Genomic DNA, 20,526 nt, shown 5'->3' on the forward strand with positions numbered 1-20,526 from the left:
GCCAATGAAGACAGATATAAATATCATGCTAACTAATAATCCTCAATAAATCATAACTATTATTGTCGGGCACTAAGGCAGTTCCAGTAGTAAAATTACTTACCTCAACTTGGTAAAAAAACGCAAAACAAAATCTCCTTATAACTGCTTTAGCACACTTGAATCAACCCAAAGTTGTGACTTGGTCCAAGACAAATTCCAATACTCGATTTAATTAGCCAATTTGATCATGAATTAAATTCAAAATCAATAACTTAATTTTCCCACTATTACTCTCAGTCCAAAAGAATAACCATCCAACAACTTACAAAACTTATCGATCTTCACCAATTTTCTATAAAACAAAATGGTATCTAGCTTGATGGTCAATGCCTCAAAACTTCCAAACTTTTAATCTAAGTTTCAAACCAAAGAGAGGTTACTAATTTAACCCAAAATCAAAGGGATGAACTTCGCCTCCCAAATTATAAAGAAAAATAACTTTATTAAAGAAAATTACAATTTTGTTATTTTGTATAAATAGTTTCCCTTATTTTTGTATTTTTGAAAACCCCCTTTCTCAGTTTTGGATCTCGTTTTCGTTTAGTTCTAGATTTCAAAATATTACACTTTTACCCATGAATTTTAAGCTTAACTTTCACTTTTTTAGTCGCGAGCATAATTTTCATTTATTCCTTAAGTTTTAGAATATTATATTTTTACCTTTGAGTTTTGAGTTTTGTTTTCATGTGGTCCATAGGTTTTAGTTTTTACACATTTAATCTAAACTTTTTTTTACTAAATACTCTCTTCTCGTTCTTAGTATTAATGTATATTGATTAATTTAAAATACTTATAATTAATTTTTTTTTTAATTTTTCATCATTATTAAAATTAATTCTAAAATTTTACTCGATAATAATTTTAGATTGATTCATTGAAAATTAATGTCAAAGACAAGTGTAAACATCAGTGAAAATTTAGGGGTGAAAGTATAAAATATTGAAATTTAAGGATCAAATGAAAACTAAACTTAAACTCAAAAGTAAAAGTATAACATTTTGAAATTTAGGAATCAAACAGAAGTTAAATTTGAAACTTAGACATAAATATATAACATTTTGAAACTTATGAACTAAATGAAAACTAGACTCAAAATTTCAAGATAATTAGACTTTTTTTTTCCCAAAAAAAAAAAAGAAAAAACAGCAAACAAACAATCAAAATTACAAAGTGATCCATAACATAAATATGTAATGAAACAAGGTCAAATTTTAATTATGGAAAAGTAATGGCCTCGTTTTGAAATTTAGTTAAACTTTGGGGACCGGCCGGAGTCGACGAATTATTTGGAACAGAGTCTCCTATTTTCGATTTTCGTTCTGTGGCCTCTCAATAACGCGAGAGAGATCCGACGGCGTTCGAATTCCCGAAGAATAATTTCCCGGGAAGATTTTCCACAAACCAAATGGTCAGTTCCATTCTTCTTTTTCAACTGTTGATTTCTTTGTTCATACTTCTATTACTTATTCGTTGGATTCAGCATTTGGACTTGTTTGTAGTAACTATCCATGGATTTTGGGGCATGAAGATTGATGTTAGGATTATGGAGTTATCAGTTATGCTCGACAGTTTTTGACATTTGATTGGTTGACGCCTTAGTAGATCTGATTCCTGAGCTCATTTTAACAATGTGTCCGTTGGCATAGATCGATCTCTGAACTTTGTTAAGTTGATTCGGATTTTAGTCTTTGCTTGGAAGGATCTTGTTAAATTCTTCGGAAGATTTGAATAGTCTCTGCATTATTTCCTTTGTATCGAGTTTGTGATTTGTCTACGAATCTAGCTTATGACTTTTAAGATTTTTATCTTTCGCTTAGATAAATCTTAATTTAAAAGTAATCGCACGTTATGAGACTCATCTTCTCGGTTCATTACATGTCGATTCAAGAAATGTAGTGGAAAAGCTTGAAGCAGGTAGAAAGATCTTGATTTGTATAGCATCTGCTCTATACGAATCTTTGTGAAGCTCTTTCGGAAGGCTACTTAATCTAGAATTCCGATGTCGCTGCTAGTTTCTGAATGTGCTTCGTGACTTAGCCTTTTATGTTTATCAGACAAGATTGCTTTGACAACAATTATATAGGGAAAAAACCATCCGGTTCACCAAAAAGGTTATTTACCTCCTCAATCCGAACATGTTTGCTTTATTATATGCAGGAATCTTGCCCTTCCATTAAAAACATTCTTCTTTTGGATTCCGAAGGGAAGCGTGTAGCTGTCAAGTATTATTCTGATGACTGGCCTACAAATAGTGCAAAGGAAGCTTTTGAGAAAGCCGTTTACATCAAAACTCAGAAGACAAATGCTCGAACAGAGGGTAGATACATTTTTACGTATTGGTTTTTAACTGTTATTTTGTGAAAGTCTATATCCCTAATCATGTTAGCTTCTCCTATTTAATTCAATTTCAATGTCATTTTAGTTACCGTAAGGAAACTTCTGAATCTTTTGGTAGTCAAATTATTAGTTGGTTTATCCATGATCATTGCTTTTTGCCATGAGATTAAGAATTATTTTTTCGACCACATTCTCGTGAGGATCAGTTGCTGGTTTAGTCATTATCTATTTTGATCTTTTTATTTTTAATTTAAAAAATTAAAAAAAATAATAATAATAAAATAAATCTGTTAGACCATCTCTCAGTCACACACCATTTTGTAGAATACAACACTTTGTTTTTTTATGACTTACATGGATGATGAGTTCCTTTTCTACATTCTAACTTGAAATTCACTTTAACAGCGGAGATAGCAATGTTTGAGAACAATATAGTGGTTTACAAGTTTGCTCAAGACCTTCATTTTTTTGTCACGGGTGGAGAAGATGAAAATGAGCTCATTTTAGCATCCGTTCTTCAGGGATTTTTTGATGCTGTGGGCATTCTTCTTAGGTCTTGACACTATGCATATATATTTTTTAAATTTTGGATCCTTGTGCACTGCCCCAATGTTACTGTTCTCGATCATAGTATTGTTAGATGTTTGTTTTTTTTTCTTGTACTCCAGGGGTAATGTAGAAAAGAAGGAGGCACTTGAGAACTTGGACCTCATTTTACTGTGTCTTGATGAAATTATCGACGGAGGGTATCTCTCATTATGCTCTTTCCTTATTACCTATTCTCTGCATTTCAATTGTGTGGCCTGTTTTTTCATTTCTGTCTATTGATAATCAATCTTCTGTATCTTGATTGTGTCATTTTTTAGGGTTTAGGGTAAGTTGATTATTACCCTCTTTAAGTTGATGGCCTTGTTGATCCTTGATAGACCAATTGTGAACATGAAAATCGAAGTATGAGTTGTAAATGATTAGATATCAAGAATTTAAGGTAGTAATAATGTCATTACTCGTCAGGAAAGTAGTAACAGTTTCATGAATATATGTGAAAAACAATTTGTTGATGAATGAGTAATATGCTTTAATTGTAGTTGCATAATTCCTATAGGATACCCTAAGTTATTGTCTCCTGTTGAAGTTCTGGCTAATTTTGACTTTTTGGTTTGTTGCTGGATGAGGGATTTGGCTGTCCACATCTCCATTTTGATTTGCCGCTACTGAATTGTTTACATCAATTGATGGATAAATTTCTTGCGATTTTGTTGATTGTGGAGATGACATTATGTAATGCGAAGCATAAATTCCTGGAAACTAGAACGATAGAGCATTGCTTTTTTGAGCTACTGACTAAGCTGGCCAGCTCTTCATTTGTAGGCTACAATCTGTTTGTTTACCGTCATTGATAAATGTAGCAGAAAATTAATTACACAAAACTCTGTTCCAGTAGCACCCATTTGTAATTGTAATATTGCTATAGTAACATCCATGTTATGATATTAATCCTCTGGAGCAGAACGTCTAGATTAAACTATCAATTTTTCTTTATTTCTTTTTAAAGTGGAAATAACTAGACAACAGAGGCCTTGCCTGGTCAACTCAAACAGATTATTCTACCTATAGTTGTTTTAATCATAAGATAAGAAAGTTGCTGATTGCTTTTTCTAATTATTTAAAACTCCCATCTCTTGATATGCGTACTGGTAACCATCTTTTGATGGAAGGAAGACTACTAACCATTTAAATTTGATTGATTTATTTTCTCGCAAGGTTGTTCAGAAATAAATTCCTTTTCATCTGAATATATAAGGTTTGATGTTTTCATTGCCTCTCGTGATGGGTTATAATCACTATGCTTTTTGTGAAATTGCAATTTAATAGTTCTTAACCTTCTTTTCACAAACGATCTTGGCATTATGGAACGTGTTAATTGTAGGAGAAAGTGGTAACTAGAGAGTGTTTTAACTGTTTGTATATTTATCAGCATTATTCTCGAGACGGATGCAAATGTAATTGCAGGGAAGGTCGCAAGTCACAGTATTGACAGTGGTGCTCCTTTGTCTGAGCAGGTACCGTACAATATTTCAGATTCTTATTTGGTTACATTTTGGATTCTTTTCTATGTCTTGGGCAGACAATATAGATAGATTATGTTGTTGAGAACTATGGGTTGTGTGATCTAAAAAATGCAAATTCTGAAAACATCAGTTCATCTAGATTTTGCATTTTAAATTTTTAAATACAAAATTATCTTAAAATAAAATTAGAAATATAGTATTTCAAGTTATAAACTCATTTTTTAAAATTAAATATGTATTATGTAATTATTATAAATTATATAATAATACAAAAAGAAAAACTTATATAAAACATGTTCATAAATTAAGTAATGATAGTTTATATTCAACTTAATATTGAATAGGTAACTACAACTAGTTTTATGGTTTATTAATATATTATCAAACACATTTAAAATAATGGTTTAAACTAGAATCCAATTTCTAAATCTGCTACCAAGTTCATATATGAAAACATATTAAATACAACTCTGTTTTTATGGAATCACTTGTTCTTAAATTCTTAGTTTTGATTGCCTACCAAACATGCATTTATATTTTTAGTTTTTCTCCCTCTCATTTTCCAGTACCTTGAAAAATGTCTCTCTCTCTCTTGCAGACAATAAGTCAAGCATTGGCCACAGCTCGCGAACATCTAGCAAGATCTCTTCTCAAGTAATATGTTTTCTCGATAAAAATGAGTGGCAAGAACAATCCCCCACACCAAAAAGGGAAAAAAAATCAGGTTGAGTTAGCCTGGTGTTTTGGTAAAAGATGATTAATGTTGAGTTATCAATGGCATCATCTCATGTTTGTATATTCAGCTCATACTCTGCTGCTTGCCTTATGGTAAACCTGATTTTGGATTTGAGCAGATGTGGTACATTGCGGGACTGTGTTAAATGTTATTATATGTGGAGTTACCAAATTTTCTAAAACAGTGTTTTCTTTTTTGGCCTTTTGATTTTTGTGGTCATTAGTTAAATGAGGACCTGAGTAGGTTTTTGTGCCTGATTTCTTGGATAGAACTTGGGATTTTTGCTTGAATGGCTTTTGGATGAACATAGTTTGAGTTATAATGCGATTACCACTGCATCAGTTGTAAAATTGGTATAATAGTAAACCTCATTTCTTTCTTATTTTATTATTTTTTTTATTTTTTATTTTGCTTTACAAACTGATGCTGATAAAGATCGAACAATTGGTTCAATCTTGTAAATTGGCGTACCTTTAAGAAATAGTAAAATAGTATTGTTTAAATAGCCTAGTACACAAGTTATATCACCATTTGTCTCATTCAAAAAAAGCATCAATTATCATCTCAAGAAAAATTTCTAAGTAGTAATAAGAGTAGATTACCTATAATAATTACAAAAATGAGCTGAACTTCATTTCTTATTTGAAAAGATTCCATCATTCTTCTCTAGCCATAAATTCCAAAACAATGGCTGAAAATGGTCACAAAAGGGAGCTTTTTTTTTTTCCCAACTTTCAACGGATGGCCCGTATAAGAGAGACAGCGAGTATGAATATGTACAAGTTGATCATCTCCATCCAAAGGATGTTTGAATAACATTTTAAAAACTGGGAAATTACACAAGAGATGATAACTAGAAGAGATAATAAGATTCCAACTTTCATCCTTGAGTATTGATACAAGAGGATTTCTATGAGAATATCCCCATCTTTGTCTAATTTCCAGCACCATTAATCTACTTAGTTAATGGGAGAAAAAGGTCCGTGGGAAAACTAAGTTGAGATATCAAATTTGTAGATTTGTGTATAATATAATTAAGCATTTGAACTAGTCATTTGAACTTTTTTTAATTATTTTTTTAGATGCCATTTCCTTTTATAATGAGTTCCCTGTGTGAGAAATGTAGTATATTTACTCATTATTGGATCCTTTTTATAGTACTAAGAAAAAATTATTATTTCTCCAAAAATAACAAAATGTATGTTTTAACCTAAAATAATTTTAGATGTCAACAATAGGCAATAGGATAGGGCCACCCTAGTACTTGAAAGCTCAAAATTTAAGGCTATCAGCAGCTCCCAAATTGCAACCAGAAGAACGTTCTTCGTAAGCAACAGAACGATTCTAGTCTCAATAAATCAACATAAAACCTGTGCCATACTTTCTCAAGAGAAAAAGAGACAATGAGCCATTGGATTATATTTGATTATTTATGTTTACATTTACTACAGAAAATTTATGCTTATACTCTAATAATGTATTTATGCTTCAACTGACCAATAGCTTTCATGGGCTGTTACCCTCTTCTTTATAGCCAAGAAATAAGCAAATAATGTCACCCTTGAGCATTCTCTAATAGTCAAGTTCCAGTTGTTGGACAATCTACCACTGTCAAGTTGAGCTCCATCTTTACCATTTACGGAGTCGCCATCTTCATTCGATGAGCACATAATCGGCATCAGCTGGGAAAATATCTCTTGCAGTAGGAGGCATATTATTACGAGTAATAGATTTTCGTACCTGTGCATGAGTTTCTGCCTCATGCTGAAACATTTTAACCAACTCTTGCAGTTCTAACTTCCTGACTTCAACCATTTGGTCTGCCATGGGCTTCTTCAATCCGAGGTAAACCAGGCCCCCTGCCATCAGTGCAATTCCTAAGAAGAATAGGATAGCCGTAAATATTCCAAATGCATATGGTGTATCTTGTGCTCCAGGGATCCCGTCTACGTTGATTCCGAACAGCCCGGTTATAATGGAAAGAACAAGGCCACAGCCACCAAAAACAGCTAAGTTATGAGTTACTCGGAGGCTTTTATCCTGAATAATTGTTGTAAGAAAGAAAGTGAAATGAAACCTATCAGAATTCCATAAGAATATTCAGACAGACCATTTGCTTGATTCATAGACTAAGGTTATGGCTCCATTGGTTTCATGATTTAAAAAGAAGAAATAAAAAGAATTAATTTCAATAAATCTTATAAGGACTCCTTTTCCTTACAGTTAGATTGAAATTAATTTTATTTCAAATAGCAAGGAACTAATAATAATATTCATTCAAGAAAAAACACAATGTGAAAATGTTTTCACATCTATAGAGGAAGACAAATGGAGACTAGATCTTTTTGAAAAAAAGGTTAACCATAAACTAAGCAAGGAGTACCTTTAAGATTTATTGAAAGCACACAAATAATATTTATTATTTATTATTTAAAAGTCATTTTAAATAATAAATTTGGTTAAGTTTAAACATTTTTATAAAATGTGTATAAATGAAATGACTAGGGACTATAATAGAATAAGTCCCAAAAGTATATTTTAACCAAACTTTATTATTTAAACCCAAAACTGATTTTGATAGCGCCATAGTGGCAACTCAGCACCAAAACAATATTCCAGCCACAACTTCCAATTAATCGGATTAAAATTAAGAACAGCCAATCAGTTGAACCATCCTTCAACTTCCTGCCTAAATCATAAAGATAAAGAATTATAGAACTAGAACTTGTAAGATCAACAACTTCTAGATTTGTATTTGGAGATTGCGGATCTGAAGACCCATCAGCTTGAGATTTCTCATATTTGTTTAGGAATTTGTTATGCAGCAGAAAAGGTATTAGATCAAATTCATAGCCAAACAAGAGAAATTCATCCCTAAAGAGAGAACTCTGTCAAAAGAACCAAAGTTCTATATTAAAATAGAGATTCAAAAGCTTTCTATTATAACCTTAAATTGGCTATTTATAGCCTTTCAAGGAAATCAAACAATTGACTAATTAATTCTAATTAAACATTAATTAATCTAAATTAATAACTAAACTAAATTTTAACTAAAAATACTAATTATCCTAATTCTCCTCATCAATTTGGAGAGGGAAGGAGGGTGAATATATAATTTACAAGTACACAAAGTTCCAAAAACGAATCTCACTTCATTTGTCATAAGTTTGAAATGATGGATTCGAGATAAAGAAGATGTTGAGAGGATGTTCTCACATAAATTACTATTTTTAAAATTCATTTTTAGAAATTTAGTTTGACAACCACAAATTCAGTGCATTGCTAGTGTCCCTTATATTCAAAAAAATAAAATCGTGAACAGATTAAATACCAAATGGTCGTTAAATTATCATTGAATCAAATACCTGTAACCATGCACGAACATTACTCTGCATGACATCTTGAATGGTGAATAAACGACCACGAACTGCTTCTTGCTCTTCAATCATTTGCCTAGTACTCTTTCTTATGCTCTCCAATAAGCCTTTCGTGACATACCCTCGTAGATGTTGAAGAAGCTCATATACAATCTCCTCCCTCGCATGCAGTGACCACTTTACTCTAATAACCTGAAATTGACAATCTTTGTTTCAGAAGACTGCAGAGAATTACAGGCACACGATCACGCCTTCATCCTTTTATCAACCAAACAAAAGAAAGAAAATAAAACTAAAATTCTCCATCACCCAAGTACTACTATGAACAGGAGAAAGGAGTGCTAGGGTGAGACTTTTTTTACTTCACCTTATGAAACAGACTAAAGCTAGAAGAATGTGCTTGTGTGTGCTTGTGAATTAGAGGTATACACCTGAACGACAGTAGGAACTGGAGTGCAAGTAGCTTATCCTTGACTCGTGGTCCCAAAGTTGTAAGATCACTGTAAAACCTCAATAAATATGAATCCTCCTCTTCCCTACTCAATCCCTCTCCCAGGTTGGACTTCTTGACTACTACAACATTTGTTCTAATTTGTTTAGGTTCTTATAGAATTGGGAAGGGGACTCATTATATATAAGAAAGATCCAAATTGATAAATGAGACATATGGGAGAATGAAGATAAGCAAGATCCAAAAACATTTCCAAGGACTTTGAATCTTTTAATTCTTGTGTTACTTATACTGAGCTTAATTGGTCTAAACTGGTTTCTCCAATTTGTAAATATGGCTAAAGCTCTCTCTTATATCCCATTTGAAATGGTTTTTTTAATCCATTGGATAGGAAGCTCATTTTGTAGTTTCATTTAATTAACTTTGTTTTTTTAAAAAAAAAAATAATAAATATGGGAAAACAAATATACATGAATGAAATTTTGGGGGATGAGTAACAAGTTCAGCAACTGAACACATTCGAAAAAGTGAATATAATTATCAAACAAACTAAATATACGAGAAACCGGTGTTGGCTTGAGGTGAGGGATACTGATTGACAGCTATACACTCATAGGAAACAAAACTACATTTAAAATGAAAAGGATCAAATGATTAGGAGGTAGAGGTACCCTCAAAGGGGCAAATGATAACCAACAAAATAAACGTTCACCAAACAAACTTAGAGGAAGACGAAGTATAAAAAAAGAAATCAACAGATTTAAATGTTTAGAATAGAAAGTAAATGCCTTGACTCTATTTTGAACTAACATAATCATTATCTGGTTCCTCTCCTGACCAAAACACAATTAGTGGGGAAAAAATGAAATGACACAATCCAAAAACACTATTCTTTAATCGCAGGCAACCGCTGGTTAAACTCCAACCAAGAATTGAATCGATGGGAATACTATTAAGAAAAACCGACATCAAGGAAAACTTTCCATAGCCATTGAGTGTAGTGATGAGACAGCATACCTGTCTTGATAATTTTCTGATTTCTTGATTCAAGATTATACTGAAAAGATGCATATCTTCATGGTTTCTCCTATATTTATTAGGGAGGGGAATCAAGGAGAGTCTTCATGAGAAATATGAACATACAAAAGATAAACCGATATGATATCACTTCAATAGATGACATACAAGATAAGAACCTGTCCATAAATTTCAATTCAATCTCATCTGCTGCTCCGAATATGGATTTTCGAAATAACCTGTAAGAAAATAAATAATTGAATTCAATATATCAGTCATAGTATGGTCAAATATTTGACTGCAGAAATAAGATTCAGCTTCACAAAGATGCTAATTGGTCATGGACCTTTTTCTTTAAAAAAAAAAAAAAAAAAAAAAATGAAGGAATGAAAAGAGACTAATGCTCAAGATACAAATTCCAAAAGAAGCAAAAAAGGAAGGAACATCACCAAGGAAAAATGGAAGTATTCCAATTCGAATTAATATCCTATAAAGAAAGACCATTAAAACTATGTGAAAAATAATACCATGAAGAAGCTTTAAGGTGAGTTGAATCAAAGCGATCTATCCGTGAGCAACCTAAAAACCCTCTTGGGCCTATTGGCATACAACTATCCTTTTCTGGATGAATTGGCATATAACTATCATAACCTTTATTTTGAGACATAGTATAAAGGAGAGGGCACATATTTCGAATAAATCATCACGGTATCTTTTGTCAACCATACAGGTTAAATTATTACTACACACAGCAAAAGTAGTTGGACCATTTATGCACTTGCGGCTCAATAAGAAAGGAGACTAGACCACTAGTCAAAAACAAGATGAAAATGGAATATTATGAATCCATCTAATTATTCCATGGTTAACTACCCAACTGCAATTTTTAACTTATTGAAGTAAGTTATTACCTATCATCCCATCTTGTAAGACGGCAAGCTAGATGTGCTACAACTTCATGCACTGTTCTTGGTGCATTATAACCTCCTATTATCAGAAGTTCCTAAAAAGAGGTTGAACAAAAAATCAGAAAACTAATTTTTTAAAGAAAATGTCCAACTTTTCCAGCAAAGAGGCAAAATGAATTATTCTTTCATGGAAAATAACCTGAACTTCTGTGATGCCTAAAATGTTTATATTTGATATTGATCCTTTAACATGTAATGATGTTATCAGGAAGTTCTGAGCTTGCCAAGAACGAAGTACAATGGGAATGTCATCCTCATCACTGAATGGATCACCAGCAGATTGTCCTAGTAGTTCAAATAGCAGTCCTCCAGCCACCCTTACTGGAACCTGCGTGGAAGTTAAAAAAAAAAAAAAAAATACAAAAAAGAGCATATCCATGAAAATCTGAAACCACCATTAATAGAAATAATTAGTTGTTTCGGGACAGTACTCTTGACTATTCAGGCACGACTGTCCGTTAATTGTAGTTTAGTTATTCACAGATTTATTATGATAACTATAGAAACTTAAAAGACATTTGAATTGAATCATAACATCAATGAACATAAATAAAAAGCCAACAAATAATTTTGGGTTTAAGGATGGAGGCTTTTAGTCGAGTGATACTAGCGATTTCATTTCAGCCAAAAGATTGTGTGCATCAGTATTTGTGTTTTTATTTGCAATTGAGAACAAGTGCTTTTAATCGAGATATTTAGAACAAATTGATTTTCATCGGTTGAGCTATCCTTACAGATTAGCTCCACATACCAAGGCTTTAACTTTTATGGTATAACTAGAGATCTTGGTTTTATATCCAGAAATTGTAAAAAGACTAGGGACTTGTAGGCAAACTTTTTTTCAAAATAACTACATATTTTTAGAATCAAACCCTGATTAGCTGACCTACAAATATAAATGTTATGTCACATTTACTATTTGCAAACCATGATTTAGAAAAAAACGACTTTATCTGTTCACAGCTAGGTCAACCATGAGAACAAACTAAAGAAAAATAAGAAAACCAACTTTTAGAAAACAGCAATCTGAACATATTTTCTTTGAACCTTTATTTTAAAAAAATGAAAAGTGCTTTAAAATAGCTTCAAGACAAGCCCTAAAGCCTAAGTTTGAGTTGGTTTGTCTTTTAAATGACATGGGGGTTCTTGTTAGAGATAAAGTTGGTCCAACCACATTCAATAGAGAATGTATAACCTATAAACCAAGAGAAAATTGCACCAGACTGACATGGCTACATCATGTGATAAAGATGATGTTGAAATACGTTAAATTAGCCCTAAGGGCATTTTTGTCTTTTTACTATATTTGCTAAATTAGGGTTTCATCTTATTCTATTTATATCTGAGGTTGGGTCTATTGTAAACATGACATAAAATAATAAGTTCTTTTCTACCGTGGTTTTTCTTCCTTGAATTAGGGTTTTCCACGTAAACTCCTTGTGTCGTCTTCTTTTCCTATTTCAATATGGTATCAAAGCAAGGTGATGAAACCCTAGCCCCGGTAGAAGAAACTCAGTCATCAAACTTGATAGGTGAAGGTACGCTGACTAATGAGGCTGTGATTCAAGCAGCGGTTGACCGCTATCTCCGAACCATCATCCCAGGTGGCTCAGCCGAACAGATCCAGCTGGCGAGCCGAACAGTAGGTGGTGGGATTGCTCCAGCTGGCGCGCCGATTAGCTTCCAGTCTCAGCCGTTCCAACTAAACACCATCGATCGGACCTTTCCAGCCGAACAGCAGGTGGTGGTGGAAGGTCATGCTTTCCAGCCGGCGCACGCGAACGGGTCACAACCGATCGGACCCTCAACTTCGCACACAACCGTCTCAGCCTCGCACGTTCTCCAGCCGGCGCACGCGATCGATCTACAGCCGGTAGGTATCTCGGCGTCACACACAATCGGATCTACACCAGACGGTCATGGGTTTGCTCCAGCTGCCGGGTCGGGTCAGATCGGCGCGATTTCTTCAGCCTCGCAGCCGATCGCCGAGCCGTTTGTCCGTTACCCACCATCACAGCCGTCTGGGAGCAGCACCGGTCACGGGCTGCCGAACTTTGCCGCTGGTGGACTTCCGACAGTAGCTTCTTCACAATACCATGGTGGACAGCCTCTTCCTCATGTATATCCAATTCAGCCCCAATTTCGAATGGGTGATTCCATTGAAGAAAATCCCATGGTGTTTAGACAGAAAAATTCCAGATCTGAATCTCATGGGGAACTCCAACAACAATTAGTTAGTCTTCAGCAACAGATGGTCGCCCTGGGAGCCAGATTGAATGGCCATGATTCTTCCCCGATGTATTCAGAAAATCCAGTATCAATGTTTCCTACTCCTCCAACTTCTAATCTTTTATCTGGAACAATTGGAAATTCTGCAGGAATGATCACGGGAGAGAAGTTGAATGGGCAAAATTACTTCTCTTGGTCCCAAACAATTAAAATGGTTCTTGAGGGACGCCATAAGTTTGGATATTTAACTGGAGAGATACCACAACCGAGTCCTGGGGATCCTCAAGAGCGTGTCTGGAAGGCAGAGGATTCTTTGCTCCGCTCAATGTTAATCAGTAGTATGGAACCACAAATCGGGAAACCCTTACTCTATTCAGCTACTGCCCGAGATATTTGGGATGCAGTCCGAAGGTTATATTCGAGGCGTCAGAACACATCCCGCTTGTATACTCTACGTAAACAGGTTCACGAATGCAAACAAGGGAGCATGGATGTAACGTCATACTTCAGCAAGATGCCATTGTTATGGCAAGAAATGGATCTATGTCGGGAGATCATCTGGACCTGCCCACAAGATGGAATTCAATACTCCAAGATAGAAGAGGTTGAGCGTGTGTATGATTTTCTTGCCGGGCTGCACCCCAAATTTGATACAGTTCGCAGTAGAATACTAGGGCAGAAACCAATTCCGTCTCTCATGGAGGTCTGTTCAGAAGTTAGATTGGAAGAAGATAGATCGAGTGCAATGAACGGGCCAGGTGTTACCACTGTAGAGTCAGCTGCCTTCGGGGTGAAGTCCGCTGGAGCTGATAGTGACAAGCAGAATAGTAAAACACCCTCAGTTTGTGAGCATTGTAAAAAACAATGGCACACGAAGGATCAGTGCTGGAAATTACATGGTCGCCCTCCAAATGGTAAACGTCGCCCTCCGAATGACAAGTCGAAATCTGGGCGTGCTCTAGTGGGTGAATCAGTTGAGGGGGCTGCACAACCTCAGACACAACCTCCAGTGACTAATCCTGGTGATTCGAGTACCATAGGAATCGAAACAGTTGCTCAATCAGGTAACCCACAATCTTTTAGTTTCCTTGCTGAAGGGAATGAGTTATGGATTTTAGATTCAGGAGCAACCGATCACTTGACTGGCTCATCCGACCAGTTTCTCTCATACTATCCAAGTGTTGGAAATGAGAGGATTCGAATTGCGGATGGGTCCTTCGCTCCTGTTGCTGGAAAAGGCAGACTGTCACCATTTCAGGGATTAACTTTGCAAAATGTCTTACATGTGCCCAAAATTTCTTACAACTTATTATCAATAAGCAAAATAACAAAAGATCTGAACTGTAAAGTTTCAGGACTTGAGCTCGGGGAGGACGATTGGCACTGCCCGATATGACAGAGGCCTATATTTCCTTTCTACAGATGCTTCCTCCAGAAGCTTGTTTAGGACTAGTCTTTTATCTTCGTTTACTATATCTGAAACAAATTATTTATTGTGGCATTTTCGTCTTGGACATCCTAGTTTTCAATATATGCGATATTTGTTTCCTCATTTATTCCATAATGTGAATGTTTCTTCATTATCTTGTGATGTCTGTATACGTGCTAAACAACCTCGCGTGTCATTTGTTTCTCAGCCCTATAAGCCTACCCAACCTTTCCACCTGGTCCATAGTGATGTTTGGGGTCCCTCGAGCATCGCTACCCTGTCTGGTAAACAGTGGTTTGTAACTTTCATTGATGACCATACCCGACTTACATGGGTATATCTCCTTGCTGATAAGTCCGAGGTTTTATCTACCTTCAAACAGTTCTATACCACTGTATTAACACAGTTTAACACAAAGATTGTCATCCTTCGAAGTGACAATGGTCGTGAGTTTGTCAACCACACCTTCCAGGAATTCCTAGTGTCAAAAGGGATCATCCATCAAAACTCGTGTGCATATACTCCACAACAAAATGGGGTAGCTGAACGGAAAAATCGCCATCTCATTGAAGTTGCTCGTTCCTTGATAATTCCAGCGTCTCTTCCTTCGTACCCGTGGGGAGATGCGGTTCTTACCGCAGCTCATCTAATTAATAGAATGCCTTCACGAGTTCTAAAGTTTCAAACCCCTCTTGAGTGCTTCAAAGAGTCCTATCAGTCTACCCATCTTATTCCTGAAGTTCCTCTTCGTGTGTTTGGGTGTACAGCCTTTGTTCATACTCATGGTCCACACCGGACTAAGTTTGTTCCACAAGCTAAAACATGTGTGTTTGTCGGGTATCCCCTTCATCAGCGAGGCTATAAATGCTTTCATCCATCTTCCAGAAAATATTTTGTCACTATGGATGTCACGTTCCTTGAAGACAAACCGTTCTTTCCCATTAGTCATCTTTAGGGGGAGACCACGAATGAAGAGACTAACAATTCCACGTACTCCATACCCATTAGCCTCAACCACCTTGAGCTTAGTCCCAATATTCCTAGACCTAGTCTACCTAGTCTTGAACCTAATTCTGCTCCTGTTGTTCCCGTGTTGGTTCTTCCTACTAAACAAGTGCCCTGGATAACATATTATAGGAGGAATCTCAGAAAGGAAATTCAGGAAACCTCTGGTGTTCCATCGGAAAGTGTCAAAGCGTCGAAACCAGCTCAAGTTCAAGATCCCATTATTTCAAAGGAGAGTCTTGAAGAAAAGTCTGGGAACATAGAAAATGACGAAATGAGCTCAGAGAAGGTTGAAACTTCAGGAAGAGATGAGATGCTAAAAGATCATCAAGAGGATGCAGAATTGTCTCAAAAGTCTGTGCTGAAGAGGGACAGACGAAAACTGACAACTATGATACCACTCTGGATATGCCAATTGCTCTGAGAAAGGGAACCAGGTCATGTACAAAATACCCTTTGCATAGCTTTCTGACCTATGGTAACTTATCTCCTGTTTTTAAGGCTTTTACTACTCAGCTAGATGCTCTAACAATATCTACCAGTGTACATGCGGCCATGGAAGTTCCCGAGTGGAAAGCAGCAGTAATGGAGGAAATGAGAGCTCTTGAGGCAAATAAGACTTGGGAGTTAGTAGCTCTCCCTAGAGGTCACAAAACAGTTGGTTGCAAATGGGTGTTCACAGTGAAGTATAAGTCTGACGGAACACTCGAGAGGTATAAAGCCAGGTTAGTTACTAAAGGATTCACTCAGACGTATGGGATTGATTATTCAGAAACTTTTTCCCCAGTGGCTAAGTTAACACGATTCGTGTTCTTCTGTCTGTCGCCGTGAATAAAGATTGGCCCCTACATCAACTAGATGTAAAGAACGCATTCCTAAATGGTGAGTTGGAAGAGGAAGTTTATATGAGTCCACCTCCAGGTTTCGAAGCTAAGTTTGGGAATCATGTTTGCAAACTCAGGAAGTCTTTATATGGGTTGAAGCAGTCTCCTAGGGCCTGGTTTGACAGGTTCACCGTGTTTGTTAAGTCCCAAGGGTTTGTTCAGGGGCATTCTGATCATACCTTGTTTACCAAAAAATCACCCTTAGAAAAGATTGCTGTGTTGGTAGTGTATGTTGATGACATCATCCTATCAGGGGATGATACGGCAGAAATTGCTAAGCTAAAACAAAGGATGGCAAGTGAATTTGAAATTAAGGATCTTGGTAGTTTAAGGTATTTTCTAGGGATGGAAGTGGCAAGATCAAAAGCAGGAATATCTGTTTCTCAGCGGAAGTACACTCTGGACTTGTTAAAGAAAACAGGAATGACCGGATGCAAACCTATTGACACTCCTATTGAGGTCAATAGCAAACTGAAAAGTGTTTCGGAAGGAGTTCCTGTGAATAAGGAGAGGTATCAACGCCTAGTAGGAAAACTGATTTACTTGTCTCATATTAGGCCCGACATCTCCTATGCTGTGAGTGTAGTAAGTCAGTTCATGCAGAGTCCATATGAGGAGCACATGGAAGCTGTGACTCGAATTTTGAGATATTTAAAGTCCACCCCTGGGAAGGGCTTGGTATTCAGGAAACATGACACACGAAGCATCGAGGCATATACTGACTCAGATTGGGCCGTGACTGATAGAAGGTCAACCTCAGGGTACTGTACCTTTGTATGGGGAAATTTGGTAACTTGGCGGAGTAAAAAGCAGGGTGTAGTGGCCAAAAGTAGTGCAATCTGGGAGTGTGTGAAGAAATCTGGTTGCAGAAAGTTTTATTTGATCTTCACGAGAGTAGTCCAGGGCCTATGAAGCTGTATTGTGATAATAAGGCTGCCATCAGTATTGCGAATAATCCCGTGCAACACGATAGAACCAAACATGTGAAAATTGACAGGCACTTTATTAAAGAAAAGTTAGACCGCGGAGCTATTTGTATTCCCTATGTACCTTCAGTCCAACAGATTGCCGATGTTTTTACGAAAGGGTTATCGAGACAGACGTTTGAAGCTTGTATTAGCAAGTTGGGTCTTGCCGATATCTATGCCCCAACTTGAGGGGGAGTGTTGAAATACGTTAAATTAGCCCTAAGGGCATTTTTGTCTTTTTACTATATTTGCTAAATTAGGGTTTCATCTTATTCTATTTATATCTGAGGTTGGGTCTATTGTAAACATGACATAAAATAATAAGTTCTTTTCTACCGTGGTTTTTCTTCCCTGAATTAGGGTTTTCCACGTAAACTCCTTGTGTCGTCTTCTTTTCCTATTTCAATAGATGACAATTTCACAAGGTAATATATTAATATGCAATGTAACACCCGAATTGTTTCCCCTTGCATAAAAAACTGAACCACTGATAGTTTTACAATCAGAAGGACAATTATCATGTATCTTATGTTATTTAATATTGACAATGGAATTTCATTTTGTAACTACTTCTCTGTTAGTAAGAAATGCTTCTTATTATTATGTATATGAGCATTCAAACAGCTTCAAAACAAAACGAGGGAGAATTCCACCTCATAGAAAAGATGCTTCATGCGGTCGCTTATCAGTCGACTTTCATCTCTTAAAGCCAAACTGATGGCAGGATGCAACCAGTGAGCAGTTCTGAGCCATGCCTCCACAGAAGGGTGGTTTGCAGAGACATGGCACCACCATATAGGTCCAGCTGGTCGCTTCCAATAAGGTGCTACAAGATCTGCAACTGTAAGGTCGTCTTCTTCATCCATAAAATCACATGACATTGAGGCCCATTCCGCATCTACTTGTATCGTTTGAACCAGCTCTGATATTCTGTCCCATCCTATAGGTAACCAACTATTGCTCTCAACTTTTTCTCTTTCACAAAACTGGCCACATGGGCTCTTCAGATCCTCCGAGGATGTAGGTTCGAATAATATTTTCCTCTCGTGTGTATTGGCATTGCCATTATTCAGTTCAGTCGTAGGCAACAGCATGGTTGGAAATTCACTATTCATTTGTCGCCTATCTGTCATCTTGGATTTGGATTTTGAATCAATTGATTTTTTTGGTCTCCCAATATATTCAAAAGCACAAATAAGCCCATCTGTCCAAAGATCACATCCAAGTGCGGCATCCTTGTTAAAAGGTTTGTGGGCTTCTGGTTTCTCCACACTATTTCTATGAGAGCTATGGTGGACATTCATTTCCTTAAATTTGTATCCTGATAAGCAGATCAGGGAGATGACATATCAGCAGCAAAGCAAGAATATTCTCATTCTAGAAATGCACAGGCAATATCATTCCAATCCTGGAGCCACCTACTCCGGCATGAACACACCATGGAGAACGACAGAAACAAGTATCTCTTTTATAGGCTCCTTTTTCGTTTGAAGTTTAAATTCACTCCCATGAATAGTCATTAACAGTGTTCAATTCAGCTCAAATCACCAATACCGCACCAAAAAGTAGACACAGTCAGCAGAATCAACCATCCAGATAATTGAAATAACAAGTTTTTAAAAGCAAAATCCCCTCGTTACACCGTTTCGAGAACTTGTACAATTCAATTATCAACCAGCATGCTAATTTCAGACTAAAGTGCCTATCAAACCGATCTAGATGCAAGAAAATCGAAAAAAAAAAAAAAAAAAAAGTAGCAAAATTTGAACTCACCGGAAAATTCAGGCGATGCGTCGAACTAAAGCAGTAAATATACGAAGGTAACGATCACGACGAGAGTGAGAGGTGAACTGCACAACTGCGATGAGGAACTTCAACACTGCTTGAGATTCCACGGTTAGTGGATAAAATGCTTCTGTAGCTATGCGTTGAAGCTCCGCTACTCCTAACCGGAGCCGCAAGCGTTATCCATGGAGACGCATGAGCTATTAACTGGTAAGCGGCAAGGCTTCAATCGTCGCCGTCCGGCTTACTTCTTTCAATTCCATTTTGTTTGTCATTGAGCAATTGTCACATGCGATTAAAGTGTTTCAGATTTTGAACAAAATGGGGTTAATTGGATAAAGGATGTACTTCTGAGGAAAAATTAAGGAAAAAGGGTCCTTTTTAAAAAAGAAATTAGCTAAATAGGGTGGTTTTTTTTTTTGTTTTGATTGGACGCACCCTTGGTTTAAAAAAAAAAAAAAAAAATTGTTTCACGGATATCTTAAATTCTCATAAGGTGGAGATCTAGATTATTGTGTTTATTTTGTAGTATTGTGAAATGTTCGACTGAAAATTCTCAAACATTCTTGAATGCTCAGACGAATAACATCTGGAGAGTTTTGGATGTCCATACATGTGTTTTTCATGATCCTGAATTGAGGGCGTCCCCATTTTATTTTTTTATCCTTCATTTTTATTTTATTTTACATATAAATTATTCTTTATATGCATTATATAATTAAAATAAATACTGGCAACCATGTATATCATATATTTTAGTTATATCATATTTCTTATTGTTTTTTTAGCAATATATTCAAATTTAGATTTAAATTAATACTTATTTTATAAAAATCTTAAATTATGATGTATTATTTGGTTGAGAAACATAACATAAAAAATAATATAAATTGTATTAATTCTAAAAGAATTTCATATTAATAAAAACAAATATGTTATATAAGTTCAAATTATATCAAATTAATTATAAAGTAATAAATAGTCGTAAGAGCATTCTTGAAACTTTATATAAATTTAAAACATTTTTTAGTAGAAATCCTACGAAATAAACACAGTTATCAAAATATTCTCAAATATTTACAAAAATATTCCTACAAAACAAACATGGTAATCTAAGATGTTGGACATCTATAATTCCTAATATATATAATTATGGGTATCTATGATTGCAGTTATCTACATTCCCAACAAACGACCCTCAAAGGAGTTTTACAAATTCTCTCTTT

The 20,526-nt window shown here is 35.7% G+C and overlaps 2 protein-coding genes across 5 annotated transcripts; one reads left to right on the forward strand and one right to left on the reverse strand.

The window, feature by feature from the left end:
* Positions 1 to 1,255: 1,255 nt before the first annotated feature.
* Positions 1,256 to 5,368, forward strand: LOC120083822 (coatomer subunit zeta-1-like). Its single transcript, XM_039039708.2, has 6 exons — positions 1,256 to 1,450; positions 2,200 to 2,359; positions 2,785 to 2,932; positions 3,048 to 3,125; positions 4,358 to 4,442; positions 5,050 to 5,368. Exons 1-6 carry the CDS (start codon positions 1,448 to 1,450, stop codon positions 5,107 to 5,109), a joined length of 534 nt encoding a protein of 177 aa, XP_038895636.2. The 5' UTR covers positions 1,256 to 1,447; the 3' UTR covers positions 5,110 to 5,368.
* Positions 5,369 to 6,568: 1,200 nt separating this feature from the next.
* Positions 6,569 to 19,673, reverse strand: LOC120083181 (uncharacterized). Of its 4 annotated transcripts, none has more exons than XM_039038818.2 (9): positions 19,289 to 19,673; positions 18,169 to 18,836; positions 11,140 to 11,328; positions 10,944 to 11,035; positions 10,212 to 10,271; positions 10,033 to 10,102; positions 8,553 to 8,756; positions 6,928 to 7,227; positions 6,569 to 6,838 (listed from the first exon to the last, which is right to left on the reverse strand). In XM_039038818.2, exons 2-9 carry the CDS (start codon positions 18,817 to 18,819, stop codon positions 6,824 to 6,826), a joined length of 1,581 nt encoding a protein of 526 aa, XP_038894746.1. In that variant the 5' UTR covers positions 18,820 to 18,836; positions 19,289 to 19,673; the 3' UTR covers positions 6,569 to 6,823. The 4 variants fall into 4 exon arrangements, with proteins under 4 accessions (XP_038894746.1, XP_090172789.1, XP_038894745.1 ...); XM_090316663.1 differs by having other exon boundaries at positions 18,169 to 19,053; positions 19,289 to 19,618; XM_039038817.2 differs by having other exon boundaries at positions 6,823 to 7,227; positions 19,289 to 19,655.
* Positions 19,674 to 20,526: the final 853 nt, after the last annotated feature.

This window comes from Benincasa hispida, chromosome 8 (genome assembly GCF_027475165.1).
Source record: "Benincasa hispida cultivar pf3 chromosome 8, pf3_genome.v1.1, whole genome shotgun sequence".
In the NCBI taxonomy this organism is placed as follows: Eukaryota; Viridiplantae; Streptophyta; class Magnoliopsida; order Cucurbitales; family Cucurbitaceae; genus Benincasa; species Benincasa hispida.

Bases quoted from the DNA above. Each gene is read 5' to 3' on its own strand.
- LOC120083181 (XM_039038817.2), bottom strand. From the start codon at position 18,819: ATGAATGTCCACCATAGCTCTCATAGAAATAGTGTGGAGAAACCAGAA. The intron at 11,329-18,168 runs GTGGAATTCTCC...ACTTCCACGCAG, and splicing joins TGAAGCATCTTTTCTATGAG to GTTCCAGTAAGGGTGGCTGG. The intron at 10,103-10,211 runs GTTCTTATCTTG...TAATAAATATAG, and splicing joins GAATTGAAATTTATGGACAG to GAGAAACCATGAAGATATGC.
- LOC120083822 (XM_039039708.2), top strand. The intron at 2,360-2,784 runs GTAGATACATTT...TCACTTTAACAG, and splicing joins GACAAATGCTCGAACAGAGG to CGGAGATAGCAATGTTTGAG. The intron at 3,126-4,357 runs GTATCTCTCATT...TATATTTATCAG, and splicing joins GATGAAATTATCGACGGAGG to CATTATTCTCGAGACGGATG.